Consider the following 17,436-nt stretch of genomic DNA (forward strand, 5'->3'; position numbering starts at 1 on the left):
TCCTTCACTCACAGTACTTTTCATCTCTCAGCTTTGTTGTGTTCCAGCGTTCTTTACCTGTTATTTCCTGACGATGGGGACGATGGGGGGCATCTGAGGAGCATCTGAAACACACAAACGCACACGCCCACATGCATGCACGCACAGAACCACACACACAGGAGACACAGAGCAGAGCGATCCCTCACACACAGGAGACTACAGAGCAGAGCAGAACGATCCCTCACACACAGGAGACCCAGAGCAGAGCAGAGCGATCCCACACACACAGGAGACCACAGAGCAGAGCAGAGTGATCCCACACACACAGGAGACCCAGAGCAGAGTGATCCCTCACACACAGGAGACCACAGAGCAGAGCAGAGCGATCCCTCACACACAGGAGACCACAGAGCAGAGCAGAGCGATCCCACACACACAGGAGACCACAGAGCAGAGCAGAGCGATCCCTCACACACAGGAGACCACAGAGCAGAGCAGAGCGATCCCTCACACACAGGAGACCCAGAGCAGAGCAGAGCGATCCCACACACACAAGAGACCACAGAGCAGAGCAGAGCGATCCCTCACACACAGGAGACCACAGAGCAGAGCAGAGCGATCCCTCACACACAGGAGACCACAGAGCAGAGCAGAGCGATCCCTCACACACACAGGAGACAGAGCAGAGCAGAGCGATCCCACACACACAGGAGACCACAGAGCAGAGCAGAGCGATCCCTCACACACACAGGAGACAGAGCAGAGCAGAGCGATCCCACACACACAGGAGACCACAGAGCAGAGCAGAGTGATCCCACACACACAGGAGACCACAGAGCAGAGCAGAACGATCCCACACACACAGGAGACCCAGAGCAGAGCAGAGCGATCCCACACACAGGAGACCACAGAGCAGAGCAGAGTGATCCCACACACACAGGAGACCACAGAGCAGAGCAGAGCGATCCCTCACACACACAGGAGACACAGAGCAGAGCAGAGCGATCCCTCACACACAGGAGACCACAGAGCAGAGCAGAGTGATCCCACACACACAGGAGACCACAGAGCAGAGCAGAACGATCCCACACACACAGGAGACCCAGAGCAGAGCAGAGCGATCCCACACACACAGGAGACCACAGAGCAGAGCGATCCCTCACACACAGGAGACAGAGAGCAGAGCAGAGTGATCCCTCACACACAGGAGAACACAGAGCAGAGCAGAGTGATCCCACACACACAAGAGAACACAGAGCAGAGCAGAGTGATCCCACACACACAAGAGAACACAGAGCAGAGCAGAGTGATCCCACACACACAGGAGACCCAGAGCAGAGCAGAGTGATCCCACACACACAAGAGAACACAGAGCAGAGCAGAGCGATCCCACACACACAAGAGAACACAGAGCAGAGCAGAGTGATCCCACACACACAGGAGACCCAGACCAGAGCAGAGCGATCCCACACACACAGGAGACCACAGAGCAGACCAGAGCAGAGCGATCCCACACATACAAGCACAGACCTCTGTATCCTTCTCACAAGCTTTGAACTAGTTAAATAAAGGTGAAATAAATACAATAAAATAAAAATGAATGAATTCAACCTAAAACAGATCCTAGTTTACACTCAACACTGAAAAGCTGAGTCTTAAAAGTATCTGAAAGGGTTGTCGGAGAGGTCTTGTCTGTTAGGTGAGGGACAGACGGGACAAGAAGAGTCAAGCAGAGTGGAGACGGAGACAGGGATGGAGGACACAGGGGCCTTATACGACCTGTAAGCTTACCCCCAGCATGCCTCACTCTGATACCCTGCATTACTCACTCAGACAGATGTCGACTCCTCTTCGCCCCACACATTGTCCCCTATCTCTACACTGTAAAACATTTCCTGTCAAATGTACAGTACAGCAATTGGCCAGTGAGTTACTGTAACTTATTTTACAGTAGAACTACTGTAATCCATTTTACAGTACCAACATGTTACTGTAATCTAATTTACTGTACCAAGTCAGTCACTGTGATTTAATTTAGAGTACCAATTACAATGACAGTATATTACAATGACATATTACCCAGTGTTCTTTTCTTTTTTACATTTACATGATGGTCTTCAAAATAATTGTAATTACAATAAGATATCTTATGATACTCTATGTCTCTATCTCTGGATAGTGTCAAGACATTACGGAGATATTCATAGTAACTTGATGCCAGCTTCCTGTAAATTATTATAACGGCAAAGCAATGAAACAGTACAATTCTGTAAAAGTGAGTAATAAACTGTATGATTTTATTTTTACAATATTTTACTGTAATTACAAGGGATTGGAGCCAGCAGGTTGTCTATTAGACATTCATATAATTGCAGCATATGAATGTGTTTTTATTTCACTCGCACTTCTAGATGCCGAAACAAAGGCTTCCAAACGAACCATCATATCAAAGATTTGTTTTTGTCACACGATGGTATGGTGTGTTGGTCCTCCCACTACAATTTGGGAAACCATGCAGTTTATTAGGCTACAGATTCAATCAATTATGATGAACTTCACAGGGTGGTGAAAGTGCACGGTGATGAGCTTTGATGCTGCTTACCAATTATTGTGGTGACGTCATGATCGAAGCTTGCCTGCCGTTTGACAAATAAAACATGTCTCGCTCTTCTCCATAATAATCTCCTCATGTAGACTAGCCTACCCACACAGCCTTGCTCTTCTCCATAATAATCTCCTCATGTAGACTAGCCTACCCACACAGCCTTGCTCTTCTCCATAATAATCTCCTCATGTAGACTAGCCTACCCACACAGCCTTGCTCTTCTCCATAATAATCTCCTCATGTAGACTAGCCTACCCACACAGCCTTGCTCTTCTCCATAATAATCTCCTCATGTAGACTAGCCTACCCACACAGCCTTGCTCTTCTCCATAATAATCTCCTCATGTAGACTAGCCTACCCACTCCTCACAGCCTTTGCTCTTCTCCATAATAATCTCCTCATGTAGACTAGCCTACCCACACAGCCTTGCTCTTCTCCATAATAATCTCCTCATGTAGACTAGCCTACCCACACAGCCTTGCTCTTCCATAATAATCTCATAATAATCTCCTCATAATAATCTCCTCATGTAGACTAGCCTACCCACACAGCCTTGCTCTTCTCCATAATAATCTCCTCATGTAGACTAGCCTACCCACACAGCCTTGCTCTTCTCCATAATAATCTCCTCATGTAGACTAGCCTACCCACACAGCCTTGCTCTTCTCCATAATAATCTCCTCATGTAGACTAGCCTACCCATAATAATCTCCTCATGTAGACAGCCTTGCTCTTCTCCATAATAATCTCCTCATGTAGACTAGCCTACACACACAGCCTTGCTCTTCTCCATAATAATCTCCACATGTAGACTAGCCTACCCACACAGCCTTGCTCTTCTCCATAATAATCTCCTCATGTAGACTAGCCTACCCACACAGCCTTGCTCTTCTCCATAATAATCTCCTCATGTAGACTAGCCTACCCACACAGCCTTGCTCTTCTCCATAATAATCTCCTCATGTAGACTAGCCTACCCACACAGCCTTGCTCTTCTCCATAATAATCTCCTCATGTAGACTAGCCTACCCACACAGCCTTGCTCTTCTCCATAATAATCTCCTCATGTAGACTAGCCTACCCACACAGCCTTGCTCTTCTCCATAATAATCTCCTCATGTAGCTCTTCTCCTCTTCTCCAATAATCTCCTCATGTAGACTAGCCTACCCACACAGCCTTGCTCTTCTCCATAATAATCTCCTCATGTAGACTAGCCTACCCACACAGCCTTGCTCTTCTCCATAATAATCTCCTCATGTAGACTAGCCTACCCACACAGCCTTGCTCTTCTCCATAATAATCTCCTCATGTAGACTAGCCTACCCACACAGCCTTGCTCTTCTCCATAATAATCTCCTCATGTAGACTAGCCTACCCACACAGCCTTGCTCTTCTCCATAATAATCTCCTCATGTAGACTAGCCTACCCACACAGCCTTGCTCTTCTCCATAATAATCTCCTCATGTAGACTAGCCTACCCACACAGCCTTGCTCTTCTCCATAATAATCTCCTCATGTAGACTAGCCTACATGTCAAGACCAGAGTAGACACATTTGCTATTTAACGCGGCAGTTTGTGACTAAACTATCAGTAGAGATGAAAATGTAATAGAAACACATTGAATTTAAGATTTTTATTTGAGACATGTTACTTACAAGTTCAGATCAACTTTCATAAAAATTCAAAATAACAAGCAATCTATTCAATTGAACTTAATAATAATGACAATAATACAAAAATACATAAAAAATAAAAAACAGGTAACGATCAATGAGTTAGTCAGTCATGGTTGGTCTGGTGGAGTGGTTGATGGTGTCTTTGTGTGTTTGTGTTTGTGTTGGGGGAGGGGAAGGGGAAGGGAAGGGATGGGGTCTGGCCTGGCAGTTTCTGTTGTGGTTGGTTGGTGCCGTGTCCAGGTTTGGTACTGGTGTTGGGTCTGGGAATGGGAAAACCTGGGTGTGAGGGCCAGGTTGGAAATTGTACCGTACCAGGGCTGGAAAACCAGGGGTTGGTGCTGGGTGCTGGTGTGGGGATTGTGGGGCTGAGAGAAACAGGAACTGGGTCGGGATCTGTAGAGGGGAGGAATGATAACCTGAGGAGCAAGCAGACACATAAGGAAGCCCTAGAACCAAAGGTCAATGGTGGTTCTTCCCTGTGGTCTGCTTGCTCGGGGTAAAGGTCTGGTGTTTGGTCCCTCCTCCACGCCTTGTCTGTTGGTGTGTCATTGGTGTTACGATCATTAGTGTTACTACTCTGACTGGTGGCACAATGTTATCATATTGGTCAAAATAATGAAACGTCATTAAGCTGCCATATTATTTGATTAAGAATGGGAAGATGTACCCAAATACATTAATGCCGCCACAATTCAAGGACTACCCTTTGTTTATTTTCTATATACAAGTTTTTAAAGCATCTACAGTAATCCAACATGTACATTTTTAAACGTAATGGTTGAATATCCTAGCATCCTGAACTGTCAGAAGTTTGACCTTTATCAGCTTGTTGATCATGGTGACTGTGTCTCCTGCTAGAGGCCTTCTAGGAAATCTAACCACAGACTTCTGCAGTGTGTTGCTTCCCCTTAGAGAGCTGGGACAGACAACACAGAGAGAGAGAGAGAGAGAAAGAGAGAGAGAGTCAAGGAGTGAAAGTGACAAAGCAACCCCCCAAAAAAAAAATTGAATGAGAGAGAGAATGAGGGATTGATAGGCGAAAGCGACAGATGGAGGGACACTGGAAGACGTTTCTGTCATTTCAACAGTTAAACACTGTAGAATGCACAGTTAAACACTGTAGAATGCACAGTTAAACACTGTAGAATGCACAGTTAAACACTGTAGAATGCACAGTTAAACATCTGTAAATGTGTTTTACAGCACACTGTAAGATGTTTCTGTCATTTCAACAGTTAAACACTGTAGAATGCACAGTAAAATACCTTAAATGTGTTTTATAGAATGAATTATGGTGCATTGTGGGAAAATGTTTTGGGGGTGGAAGTTAGTCTCTGGCTCATTAACATATTTTAAAGTGATATTCCGGGATTTTCCCCAGAGTCAGATGAACTCGTGGATATCATTTTTATGTCTTTGTGTCCAGTATGAAGGAAGTTCGAGGTAGTTAGCCAATGCTAACTACCGTATCTAACTACCGTTAGAGCATGACTGGATTGAATGAAATGTTATTTTCGTGTCAAATCGCCAATTGGCAATCCTTCCCTTACAGGATGAATTGACAAACAAAAAAGTACACAGCGTTGTACGAGATCTTCAGTTTCTTGGAAATTTCTCGGATGGAATAGCTTTCATTTCTAAGAACAAGAACAGACTGATGAGTTTCAGAAGAAAGTTATTTGTTTCTGGACATTTTGAGCCTTTAATCGAACCCACAAATGTTGATGCTCCAGATACTAAACTTGTCTAAAAAAGGCCCGTTTTATTGCTTCTTTAAATTGCAAAAGGGTTTTCTAATGATCAATTAGCCTTATAAATTATCAACTTGGATTAACTAAGGATTCCTCTTCAGGAGCCACCCCTTTCTTCAATGTTGCCTAAAATGACGTCCCCAAATCTAACTGCCTGTAGCTCAGGCCCTGAAGCAAGGATATGCATATTCTTGGTACCATTTGAAAGGAATCACTTTGACATTTGTGAAAATGTGAAATGAATGTATGAGAATATAACACATGAGATCTGGTAAAAGATAATACAATGAAAATACCAACCGTTCTTTTGTATTTTTTTTTGTACCATCATCTTTGAAATGCAAGAGAAAGGCCATAATGTATTATTCGATTTTGGCCACTAGATGGCAGCAATGTATGTGCAAAGGTTTAGGCTGATCCAATGAACCATTGCATTTCTGTTCAAAATGTTGTATCAAGACTGCCCAAATGTGTCTAATTTGTTTATTAATAACTTTTCATGTTCAAAATTGTGGACTCTCCTCAAACAATAGCATGGTATTCTTTCTCTGTAATAGCTACTGTAAATTGGGCAGTGCAATTAGATGAACACGGATTTAAGCTTTCTGCCGATATCAGATATGTCTATGTCCTGCGAAATGTTCTTGTTACTTAAAACCTCATGCATCGCATTAGCCTACGTTAGCTCAACCGTCCCGTGGAAGGGACACCGATCCTGAAGAATAACTTTGTTTACTTTCTAGCACCCAAAATAATAGATAGATATTTCTAAATCTCCAAAATATGTCACAAGAACTTTAAACAATGCATTGAAATGAAGTTTTGCAGTATAAATGACTTCCAATAAATTTTGTCATTGCTAAACAGTTCAATACAAACAAAAACATGAATATGACGTGTAACTATTTATCAATTAAAGGTGTATGACGTGTAACTATTTATCAATTAAAGGTGTATGACGTGTAACTATTTATCAATTAAAGGTGTATGACGTGTAACTATTTATCAATTAAAGGTGTTTTTCATGGTTGCAAAGGCAAGGGACACTAATGACTCAAAAACAACACATTAGCAGATAAACCAAAATCAAATAATGACTTCAAGAGATTTTCAAAAAGAATCTCCAATGTCCCAATCTTTCCTGTATAAAACAGATTGATCATGGTGCATAACGGCAAAGACTATATGCCATTTACAGACGCTTTTATCTAAAGCTTCCAATCATGCTTACGTACATTTTAGTATGGGTGGCTCCAGGGGAATAGAAGCCACGATCCTGGCATTACAAGCACTATGCTCTAGTCTAGGGGTACTCAAATCTTACCTTATGAGGTCCGCAGCCCGCTGAGTTTTTGTTCTACTCGATAGGAAATTGCACACACCTGGTTTCCCAGGTCTAAATCAGTCCCTGATTAGACGGGAACAATGAAAAAAATGCTGTGGAACTGGATTCAAGGTCCAGAGTTGAGATTGAGTCTATCAACAGAACCACACAGGGCCACAATAATACTTTTAATACAGTTCACTTTATTTTTGAATCTCAATATATGTCTAAGTATAGGAGTAGGAGGTCTTCAGTTGTTAAGGTGAATACACACACACACACACACACACACACACACACACACACACACACACACACACACACACACACACACACACACACACACACACACACACACACAGAGATAGATGGAGAGAGAAAGAGAGAGAGAGAGAGAGAGAGAGAGAGAGAGAGACAGAGCGAGAGAGATGGATGGATGGATGGATGGATGGATGGATGGAGAGAGAAAGAGAGAGAGTAAGAATGAGAGTGAGAGGGGGGTAGATTATAATTTGTGTTAAAATGTATTCAGGTTAACATGGAGAGGAGGGACACAGGATGATTCTCATACAGTGTACACACACTCACATATATTATAGAACGTTTTTTGAAGGTTCTATAAAGAACCATGCAGGTTCTAAATGGAACTTGCATGATGCTATAAAGAACCCTTATAAAGAACCCTTTCCTGAGGTTCTATAAAGTACCATTAATACAAAGTTCTATATAGCACCAAAAAAGGGTTCTGCTATGGTTGGAACGCTTTTGGAGGGCAATATAGAACCTTTATGGAGAATGGTTCTTTAAAGAACCCTTCTCAATCTCAAAGGTTCTTTGTAGAACCATACAGGTTTTGATTTATTCTGGTATAATAGACTTATTATATTGTTAAAATTCCATAGGTGTTATTATTGTGTTCATTAAGAAGTTGAATCAGGTGTGCTAGCTCTGAAACAGCTGGGGGTCCCTGAGGAGAGAACTGACAACTACTGACAGTCAACCGTTCTCAGTTGACACAAAGCCATACATGAGTCTTTCACAAGACACCATCACTATATATATATAACATGTAATAACGAAACACAACACATTAGATAAACTGGAATGACACTCTTACTCACCCACGGATGCACCAAAAGAGCTGTGTGCAAACCACACACACCAAACCACACACACCAAACCACACACACCAAAATATTCCAATGAGCTGCCGTCCTCACATTTGAATTATTACTAAGAGAAAAAAAGAATAATTGGGAACTGCAAAGAGCCATTGAAGGGCTCCAAGGGTTCTTTGGGCCAGTATGGTACCGCACAGAACCATCAGCCTTCCTAAAGAACCCTCATATTGTAGTGTGGACTGACATGTACCAGCAGATGGGGTCACCGTGGCGATGGTAAGATGTGTTCCTTTTCAACTCCTCATAACGCCCACACACACCGATGATGGAAAATAGACCGCAGCAACACACAGCTGTCAGTAACACATTTAGTTGTAGAAATAAATAAAAACAACAGAAATAGACGACTTCATACATCACAAATCTACAATAAACCATCACATCATTTAGAATACATATACATATATATGTTGATTCATATTTCCATAATGTAACAGCTAAACAGTTGATCAGTTCATCAATACATTACAAATCAATCAGTTCATCAATATTCAGAACTACAATAAATTCTGTTAGTATACCAGAAGGATCGCTACAATCATAGTCGACACTCAGCAATGACATACACTCCCTGCATCCCAAATGGGTCGCTATTCCCTACATGGAGCTCTGGTTGAACGTAGTGCACTATCTAGGGAATACGGTGTCATTTAAGCCGCGTGATGATCAGACAGCAAAACAGTGAGCACGGAATAATTGACGTTCGGAAAACAAGTGTTGCTCAATAGTTGTGGATTGTCCTGTGTTGCGGAAGGGGTCTGCTGCATGCAGACACACGCACACTGGCACACATACAAACAGCAAACTGGGGCAGGGCCATGTAAGGTGCTGAAAGGACAATTAACACAACTGAGAGAGGGAAAGGGAGAAAGAGGGGGAGGAGAGAGGGAAAGGCAGAAAGAGGGGGAGGAGAGAGGGAAAGGGAGAAAGAGGGGGAGGAGAGGGGAAAGGGAGGAGGGGAGGAGAGAGGGAAAGGGAGAAAGGGAGGGAGGAGGGGGAGAGAGGGAAAGGAAAGGGAGAAAGAGGGGGAGGGGAGGAGAAAGGGAAAGGGAGAAAGGGGGGGAGGAGAGGGAAAGAAAGGAGAAGAGGGGAGAGAGGAGAGGGAAAGGGAGAAAGTGGGGGGAGGAGGGAAAGGAGAAAGGGGAAAGGGAGGAAAGAGGGGGAGGAGAGAGGGAAAGGGGGGAAAGAGGGGGGGGAGGAGAGGGAGGGAAAAGGGAGAAAAAGGGAGGGGGAGGAGAGAGGGAAAGGGAGAAAGAGGGGGAGGAGAGAGGGAAAGGGAGAAAGAGGGGAGGGAGAAAGGAAAAGGGAGAAAGTGGGGGAGGAGAGAGGGGAAAGGGAGAAAGAGGGGGAGGAGAAGGGAAAGGGAAAGGGAGAAAGAGGGGAGGAGAGGGAAAGGGAGAAAGTGGGGGAGGAGAGGGAAAGGGAGAAAGAGGGGAGGAGAGGGAAAGGGAGAAAGAGGGGGAGGGGAGAGAGGGAAAGGGAGAAAGAGGGGGGAGAGAGGGAAAGGGAGAAAGTGGGGGAGGAGAGAGGGAAAGGGAGAAAGAGGGGGAGGAGGAGAGGGAAAGGGAGGAAGAGGGAGAGGGATAGAGGGAAAGGGAGAAAGGGAGAAAAAGGGGGGGAGGAGAGAGGGAAAGGGAGAAAGAGGGGGAGGAGAGGGGAAAGGGAGAAAGAGGGGGAGGAGAGAGGGAAAGGGAGAAAGAGGGGGAGGAGAGAGGGAAAGGGAGAAAGAGGGGGAGGAGGAGAGGGAAAGGGAGAAAGAGGGGGAGGGAGAAAGTGGGGGAAAGGGAGAAAGAGGGGGAGGAGAGAGGGGAAAGGGAGAAAGAGGGGGAGGAGAGAGGGGAAAGGGAGAAAGAGGGGGAGGAGAGAGGGAAAGAGGGAAAGAAAGAGGGGATGGAGGGGACCACATTTTCACAATCCTCATTGTTTAAAGAAATAAAAAGGAAAGTCACCAACAAACTGTTTCACATTCTGTGTTTTCTACACTTCAACGGAAAACTTCTCTAAATTCATAAATACAAAACACTAATGCACACACACACACACACACACACACACACACACACACACACACACACACACACACACACACACACACACACACACACACACACACACACACACACACACACACACACACACACACACACACACACACACACACACACACACACACACACACAGCGCATGAGTTACAGTAGATAGCAAGGTGGTAGCGTAGAACCCCGTAGAGGAGGAAAGAAGCAACCCACACACAGCTGTGTCACACATTGTCCAACTGCACAACATCAGCAAGCCCCGCCCCTTTACTGCTGTTATTGGCTGGGTTGCCTCGGGAACCTTGTCTTTGTAGCAGGGAGATGGAGGAGGGGCTAGACGTAGACGTGAGTACCATGGCAGGGATCAGGTCGGTTAGGCATGTGGAAGAGCCACGCTCACTAACACCTTGAGACCACTTCTCCTCTCTGACATCATCCAGCTACAGAGAGAGACAGCGTGATGTCATTCTCACTGCATAATACCGTTACATTGATTAATTGATTGGCTGATTGACTGGTTGATTGATTGCTACGAGTGTTTGAACTATACAGTACAAGTCTATACATCTGCAGTCACTAATCGGACAGGCACCTGGACAGAACTATCATTACAGGATTGTACAGGGCATTGGGAAGATGCATTTGACTGGCCAGGATACTTTTATTTTATTTCACCTTTATTTAACAAGGTAGGCCAGTTGAGAACAAGTTCTCATTTACAACTGTGACCTGGCCAAGATAAAGAAAAGCAGTGAGACTAAAACAACAACACAGAGTTACACATTAACAAATGTACAGTCAATAACACAATAGAAAAATATATGTACAGTGTGTGCAAATGTAGAAGAGTAGGGAGGAAAGGCAATAAATAGGCCATAGAGGCGAAATAAATACAATTTAGCATTAACACTGGGGTGATAGATGTGCAGATGATGATGTGCAAGTAGAGATACTGGGGAGCAAAAGAGCAAAAGGATAAGTAACAATATGGGGATGAGGTAGTTGGGTGAGCTATTTATAGACTTACAGTAGCAGGAAGGATATTAGTCAAACCAACGATCTCAGACATGGAGATGTCCTCTGGCTCTGTCAGCGTCTGGAAAGGTGAAGCATGGTCAGCACAGACAGACAGGCAGGCAGACAGACAGACAGACAGACAGACAGACAGGCAGGCAGACAGACAGGCAGGCAGACAGGCAGGCAGGCAGGCAGGCAGACAGACAGACAGACAGACAGACAGACAGGCAGGCAGGCAGGCAGGCAGGCAGGCAGACAGACAGACAGACAGACAGACAGACAGACAGACAGACAGGCAGGCAGGCAGGCAGACAGACAGACAGACAGACAGACAGGCAGGCAGGCAGGCAGACAGACAGGCAGGCAGGCAGGCAGGCAGGCAGGCAGACAGACAGACAGACAGACAGACAGGCAGGCAGGCAGACAGACAGACAGACAGACAGACAGACAGACAGACAGACAGACAGACAGACAGGCAGGCAGGCAGGCAGGCAGGCAGACAGGCAGGCAGGCAGACAGACAGACAGACAGACAGACAGGCAGACAGACAGACAGACAGACAGACAGACAGACAGACAGACAGACAGACAGACAGACAGACAGACAGACAGGCAGGCAGGCAGGCAGGCAGGCAGACAGACAGACAGACAGACAGACAGACTTAACAGCGTAGTCATATGATAGCTGCATGTAGTGTATCACATGGGGAATAGAAGCACCAGATTACCAGATTACAGAGCAACTAGTTAGTGTGTGTGTGTGTGTGTGTGTGTGTGTGTGTGTGTGTGTGTGTGTGGTTGTGGATGAGTGGATTATATAAGGAGAACTACAGTGCCTTGCGAAAGTATTCGGCCCCCTTGAACTTTGCGACCTTTTGCCACATTTCAGGCTTCAAACATAAAGATATAAAACTGTATTTTGTGGGAGTGGGACACAAGTGGGACACAATCATGAAGTGGAACGACATTTATTGTATATTTCAAACTTTTTTAACAAATCAAAACCTGAAAAATTGGGCGTGCAAAATTATTCAGCCCCCTTAAGTTAATACTTTGTAGCGCCACCTTTTGCTGCGATTACAGCTGTAAGTCGCTTGGGGTATGTCTCTATCAGTTTTGCACATCGAAAGACTGAAATTTTTTCCCATTCCTCCTTGCAAAACAGCTCGAGCTCAGTGAGGTTGGATGGAGAGCATTTGTGAACAGCAGTTTTCAGTTCTTTCCACAGATTCTCGATTGGATTCAGGTCTGGACTTTGACTTGGCCATTCTAACACCTGGATATGTTTATTTTTGAACCATTCCATTGTAGATTTTGCTTTATGTTTTGGATCATTGTCTTGTTGGAAGACAAATCTCCGTCCCAGTCTCAGGTCTTTTGCAGACTCCATCAGGTTTTCTTCCAGAATGGTCCTGTATTTGGCTCCATCCATCTTCCCATCAATTTTAACCATCTTCCCTGTCCCTGCTGAAGAAAAGCAGGCCCAAACCATGATGCTGCCACCACCATGTTTGACAGTGGGGATGGTGTGTTCAGGGTGATGAGCTGTGTTGCTTTTACGCCAAACATAACGTTTTGCATTGTTGCCAAAAAGTTCAATTTTGGTTTCATCTGACCAGAGCACCTTCTTCCACATGTTTGTTGTGTCTCCCAGGTGGCTTGTGGCAAACTTTAAACAACACTTTTTATGGATATCTTTAAGAAATGTCTTTCTTCTTGCCACTCTTCCATAAAGGCCAGATTTGTGCAATATACGACTGATTGTTGTCCTATGGACAGAGTCTCCCACCTCAGCTGTAGATCTCTGCAGTTCATCCAGAGTGATCATGGGCCTCTTGGCTGCATCTCTGATCAGTCTTCTCCTTGTATGAGCTGAAAGTTTAGAGGGACGGCCAGGTCTTGGTAGATTTGCAGTGGTCTGATACTCCTTCCATTTCAATATTATCGCTTGCACAGTGCTCATTGGGATGTTTAAAGCTTGGGAAATCTTTTTGTATCCAAATCCGGCTTTAAACTTCTTCACAACAGTATCTCGGACCTGCCTGGTGTGTTCCTTGCTCGTCATGATGCTCTCTGCGCTTTTAATGGACCTCTGAGACTATCAAAGTGCAGGTGCATTTATACGGAGACTTGATTACACACAGGTGGATTGTATTTATCATCATTAGTCATTTAGGTCAACATTGGATCATTCAGAGATCCTCACTGAACTTCTGGAGAGAGTTTGCTGCACTGAAAGTAAAGGGGCTGAATAATTTTGCACGCCCAATTTTTCAGTTTTTGATTTGTTAAAAAAGTTTGAAATATCCAATAAATGTCGTTCCACTTCATGATTGTGTCCCACTTGTTGTTGATTTTTCACAAAAAAATACAGTTTTATATCTTTATGTTTGAAGCCTGAAATGTGGCAAAAGGTCGCAAAGTTCAAGGGGGCCGAATACTTTCGCAAGGCACTGTATAATAGAGAAACTACTATAGTGTGAGAGAGAGTGGTGGGGAGCTTTAGCTCAGTGGCCTATTTTGATTGTGAAACATACAGTAAACATGGGTTCAATACCTAAACTCTAGGTACAGATGTAGGATCTTAATTTGAGGCTGTTTGCTACAGCATGAAAGATAATCCTGCAGCAACATAATTATTATGTGGATTATTATCGATTTGTCGGGGTTGATACATTTTTCTTAAGAAAAACTCAAGTCTGAAATTTGGAAAGTGGAAACTTCAGAAGCCTTTTTAAACCTGGAAAGTTGTCCTGCTACATGTGATCAAATTTAGATCCTACATCTGTATTGAACCTAGACACACACACACACACACACACACATTCTGACACTCACAGTGACGTGTTGCAGGCGGCAGACAGCAGGGTCAGAGGGGGACTGAGAAGCTGCTTTCTCAAACGCTCCTGAGTCGCGACCTTTCACCTTCAGGGAGGAATGACCTTTTGACCTCTGGGAAAAGGTGGGCTGGAGCTGGGTGACATCACTGGACACCTGACGACTGGCCGGACGAGAGGAGTGTTGCGCCTCCGTGTCCGTAAATGCCTGACAGACAGACAGACAGACACACACACACACACAAATCAGAGACATACATTTGATGTAGACAACCACATATCACAGTCATCTCCTGTAGGTAAGACAACCACATATCACAGTCATCTCCTGTAGGTAAGACAACCACATATCACAGTCATCTCCTGTAGGTAAGACAACCACATATCACAGTCATCTCCTGTAGGTAAGACAACCACATATCACAGTCATCTCCTGTAGGTAAGACAACCACATATCACAGTCATCTACAGTAGGTAAGACAACCACATATCACAGTCATCTCCTGTAGGTAAGACAACCACATATCACAGTCATCTACAGTAGGTAAGACAACCACATATCAGCTGTAAGCAAAGTCAGTGTTAATAAGAAAAGACAAGTAAAAGTGTTGATTAAAAAAGTCAGGGGGAGTGGGGTGTTGTGGGGCGTTGTGGGGCGTTGTGGGGCGTTGTGGGGCGTTGTGGGGCGTTGTGGGGCGTTGTGGGGTGTTGTGGGGCGTTGTGGGGCGTTGTGGGGTGTTGTGGGTTGTGCGTTGTGGGGTGTTGTGGGCGTTGTGGGGTGTTGTGGGGCGTTGTGGGGTGTTGTGGGGTGTTGTGGGGCGTTGTGGGGTGTTGTGGGGCGTTGTGGGGTGTTGTTGGGGTGTTGTGGGGTGTTGAGGGGCGTTGTGGGGTGTTGTGGGGCGTTGTGAGGCGTTGTGGGGTGTTGTGGGGCGTTGTGGGATTATTGGAGATACTGTTTGAAGACGTGGGTTTTCAGATGTTTTCAGAAGATGGGCAGGGACTCAGCTGTCCTGACGTTAGGGAGAAGCTCGTTCCACCCTTGGGGTGCCAGGACAAAGAAGAGCTTAGACTGGGATGAGCCAGAGCTGGCCCCTCATAGGGGTGGCAGTGCCAAGCGGACTCCAAAAGTTTAAAGAAAGAGAGGCAGGAAGACTCACTGATTCGCTGTCGGACAAGGAGGACTGGCGGGGCTTGCCAGTCTTACCGGGGTCAGATGTTGTACTGGTGAGGGTTGAGCGACGGGTGGAGGACATGAAGCTGCTGTTGCTATAACGATCTCTGGTAGGAACACACAGCAACACACCCATAAATGGAATGTACCTACTGATAGCTAGCCTGGAGAGGGGAGAGAGAGAGAGAGAGAGAGAGAGAGAGAGAGAGAGAGAGAGAGAGAGAGAGAGAGAGAGAGAGACAGACAGAGAGAGAGACAGAGAGACAGATAGAGAGAGAGAGAGAGAGAGAGAGAGAGAGAGAGAGATGTTAATTGCATTAAGCTAGAGAGGTGATGGGAGGTTTAAGATTGTCTAATGTACCATATTATAAATCCATCTGACATTCTAATTATCGTAAAGAGGTCACTCTAGGAACAGATTAGATACATACACTGAGTGTTTCTAAGCAGGTGCTGCAGATTAAAGAGAAAGTACGCACACACTGTAATCTATGCTCCGATGTGGTTCATCTATCAAATGTTGGAGACTTCAATGGGCAAGCTGCAGTTGCTATATCCATTCTTGGACGTATACATTAATGATATCGACCCATTGATTTTTGAAGAATATAACTTGCCTAAAAAAAAGCCCCACGAGCTTTCTTTAACTGTCGTACCCCCATCAGAACCCAAATTATATAAGCTTGTTTTTTAAAGGCACAGTGCAGTCAAAAACATGTTTTATATATACTGTAATTCCACACTATGAGGGTGGAATAATGCTGTGAAATTTTGAAGATTATGATGAGGCCCTTTTAATGTAAGGAGCTGTTTGAAAAGACTGTTTTGGTGACATGGAGTTTGGCCTGCCTGGTGACATCACCCGGCGATAAATTAGCTAATGGACCTTTAAGAAAGAGAGTTCCAAACTCCATGCTAATAACAGCTAGCTGTCAGTTTTCTCTGCCCTACTCAGACCCTTCCCAGACAGTCCTAGCTAAATTCTTGCTTGAGGAAATAGCTCTTTGCTGAGAAGCTATTTTTGTTTCTTTTTGACCATTTAAATTGAAAACACTCACAGTAAAGTACTTCACTGTGACCCAGAAAGGATTTGATATTGAGATAAAAACGGCTCCATTGCACATTTAATGTAAACAAACACTGTATTTCCTCAAAACATGGTTAAAACTATAATGTTGATATCATAGACGGTCAGTCATCCATAACTCTATCTATGAACACTTCTCCAGTCCCATCCCTCAGATGTTTACCGAACCAGTGGTGGAGAAATCACTTTTTGTTGTTGTGTCAACTGTGGATTTCAACTGTAAGGGTTACAAGCACAGTCAACAAACCACATGGGGTCTGTGTCATTTCTAAAGGTTAGAGGTCGCCTCGGACTCACTGAGTCATTACTGACACACACATAAGGTCACTACGGTTACGCAGAGAAGGATCATGGGTCAGACAGATGCTAAGGCAGCTGCTTATTGAACCTGTTTTTAATCTAGCTCAGCCCATTGATAGTAGTCATCCACCTATACAGCAGATGTGTTTAAAGATGATGTGTGTACCTGGAGTTGGGGTGTGTGATGGTGATGTGTGTACCTGGAGTTGGGGTGTGTGATGGTGATGTGTGTACCTGGAGTTGGGGTGTGTGATGGTGATGTGTGTACCTGTAGTTGGGGTGTGTGATGGTGATGTGTGTACCTGGAGTTGGGGTGTGTGATGGTGATGTGTGTACCTGTATTTGGGGTGTGTGATGGTGATGTGTGTACCTGGAGTTGGGGTGTGTGATGGTGATGTGTGTACCTGTAGTTGGGGTGTGTGATGGTGATGTGTGTAACCTGGAGTTGGGGTGTGTGATGGTGATG

General features: G+C 44.8%; 1 protein-coding gene across 1 annotated transcript in view; it reads right to left on the bottom strand.

Annotated features, from left to right (window-relative positions):
• Positions 1-10,376: 10,376 nt before the first annotated feature.
• The window catches only part of LOC115107183 (melanopsin-A-like), a 44,255-nt gene continuing 37,195 nt past the window's right edge, over positions 10,377-17,436 (bottom strand). Inside the window, exons 8-11 of the mRNA XM_065007897.1 lie at positions 15,570-15,747; positions 14,414-14,620; positions 11,587-11,655; positions 10,377-10,999 (exon numbers count right to left, since the gene is read on the bottom strand). Of these exons, the coding sequence (XP_064863969.1) occupies positions 10,784-10,999; positions 11,587-11,655; positions 14,414-14,620; positions 15,570-15,747 (670 nt within the window). The 3' untranslated portion in view covers positions 10,377-10,783. The remainder of the gene's footprint in view (positions 11,000-11,586; positions 11,656-14,413; positions 14,621-15,569; positions 15,748-17,436) is intronic.

The sequence above is a fragment of the Oncorhynchus nerka genome, linkage group LG23 (assembly GCF_034236695.1).
Source record: "Oncorhynchus nerka isolate Pitt River linkage group LG23, Oner_Uvic_2.0, whole genome shotgun sequence".
NCBI lineage: Eukaryota > Metazoa > Chordata > Actinopteri > Salmoniformes > Salmonidae > Oncorhynchus > Oncorhynchus nerka.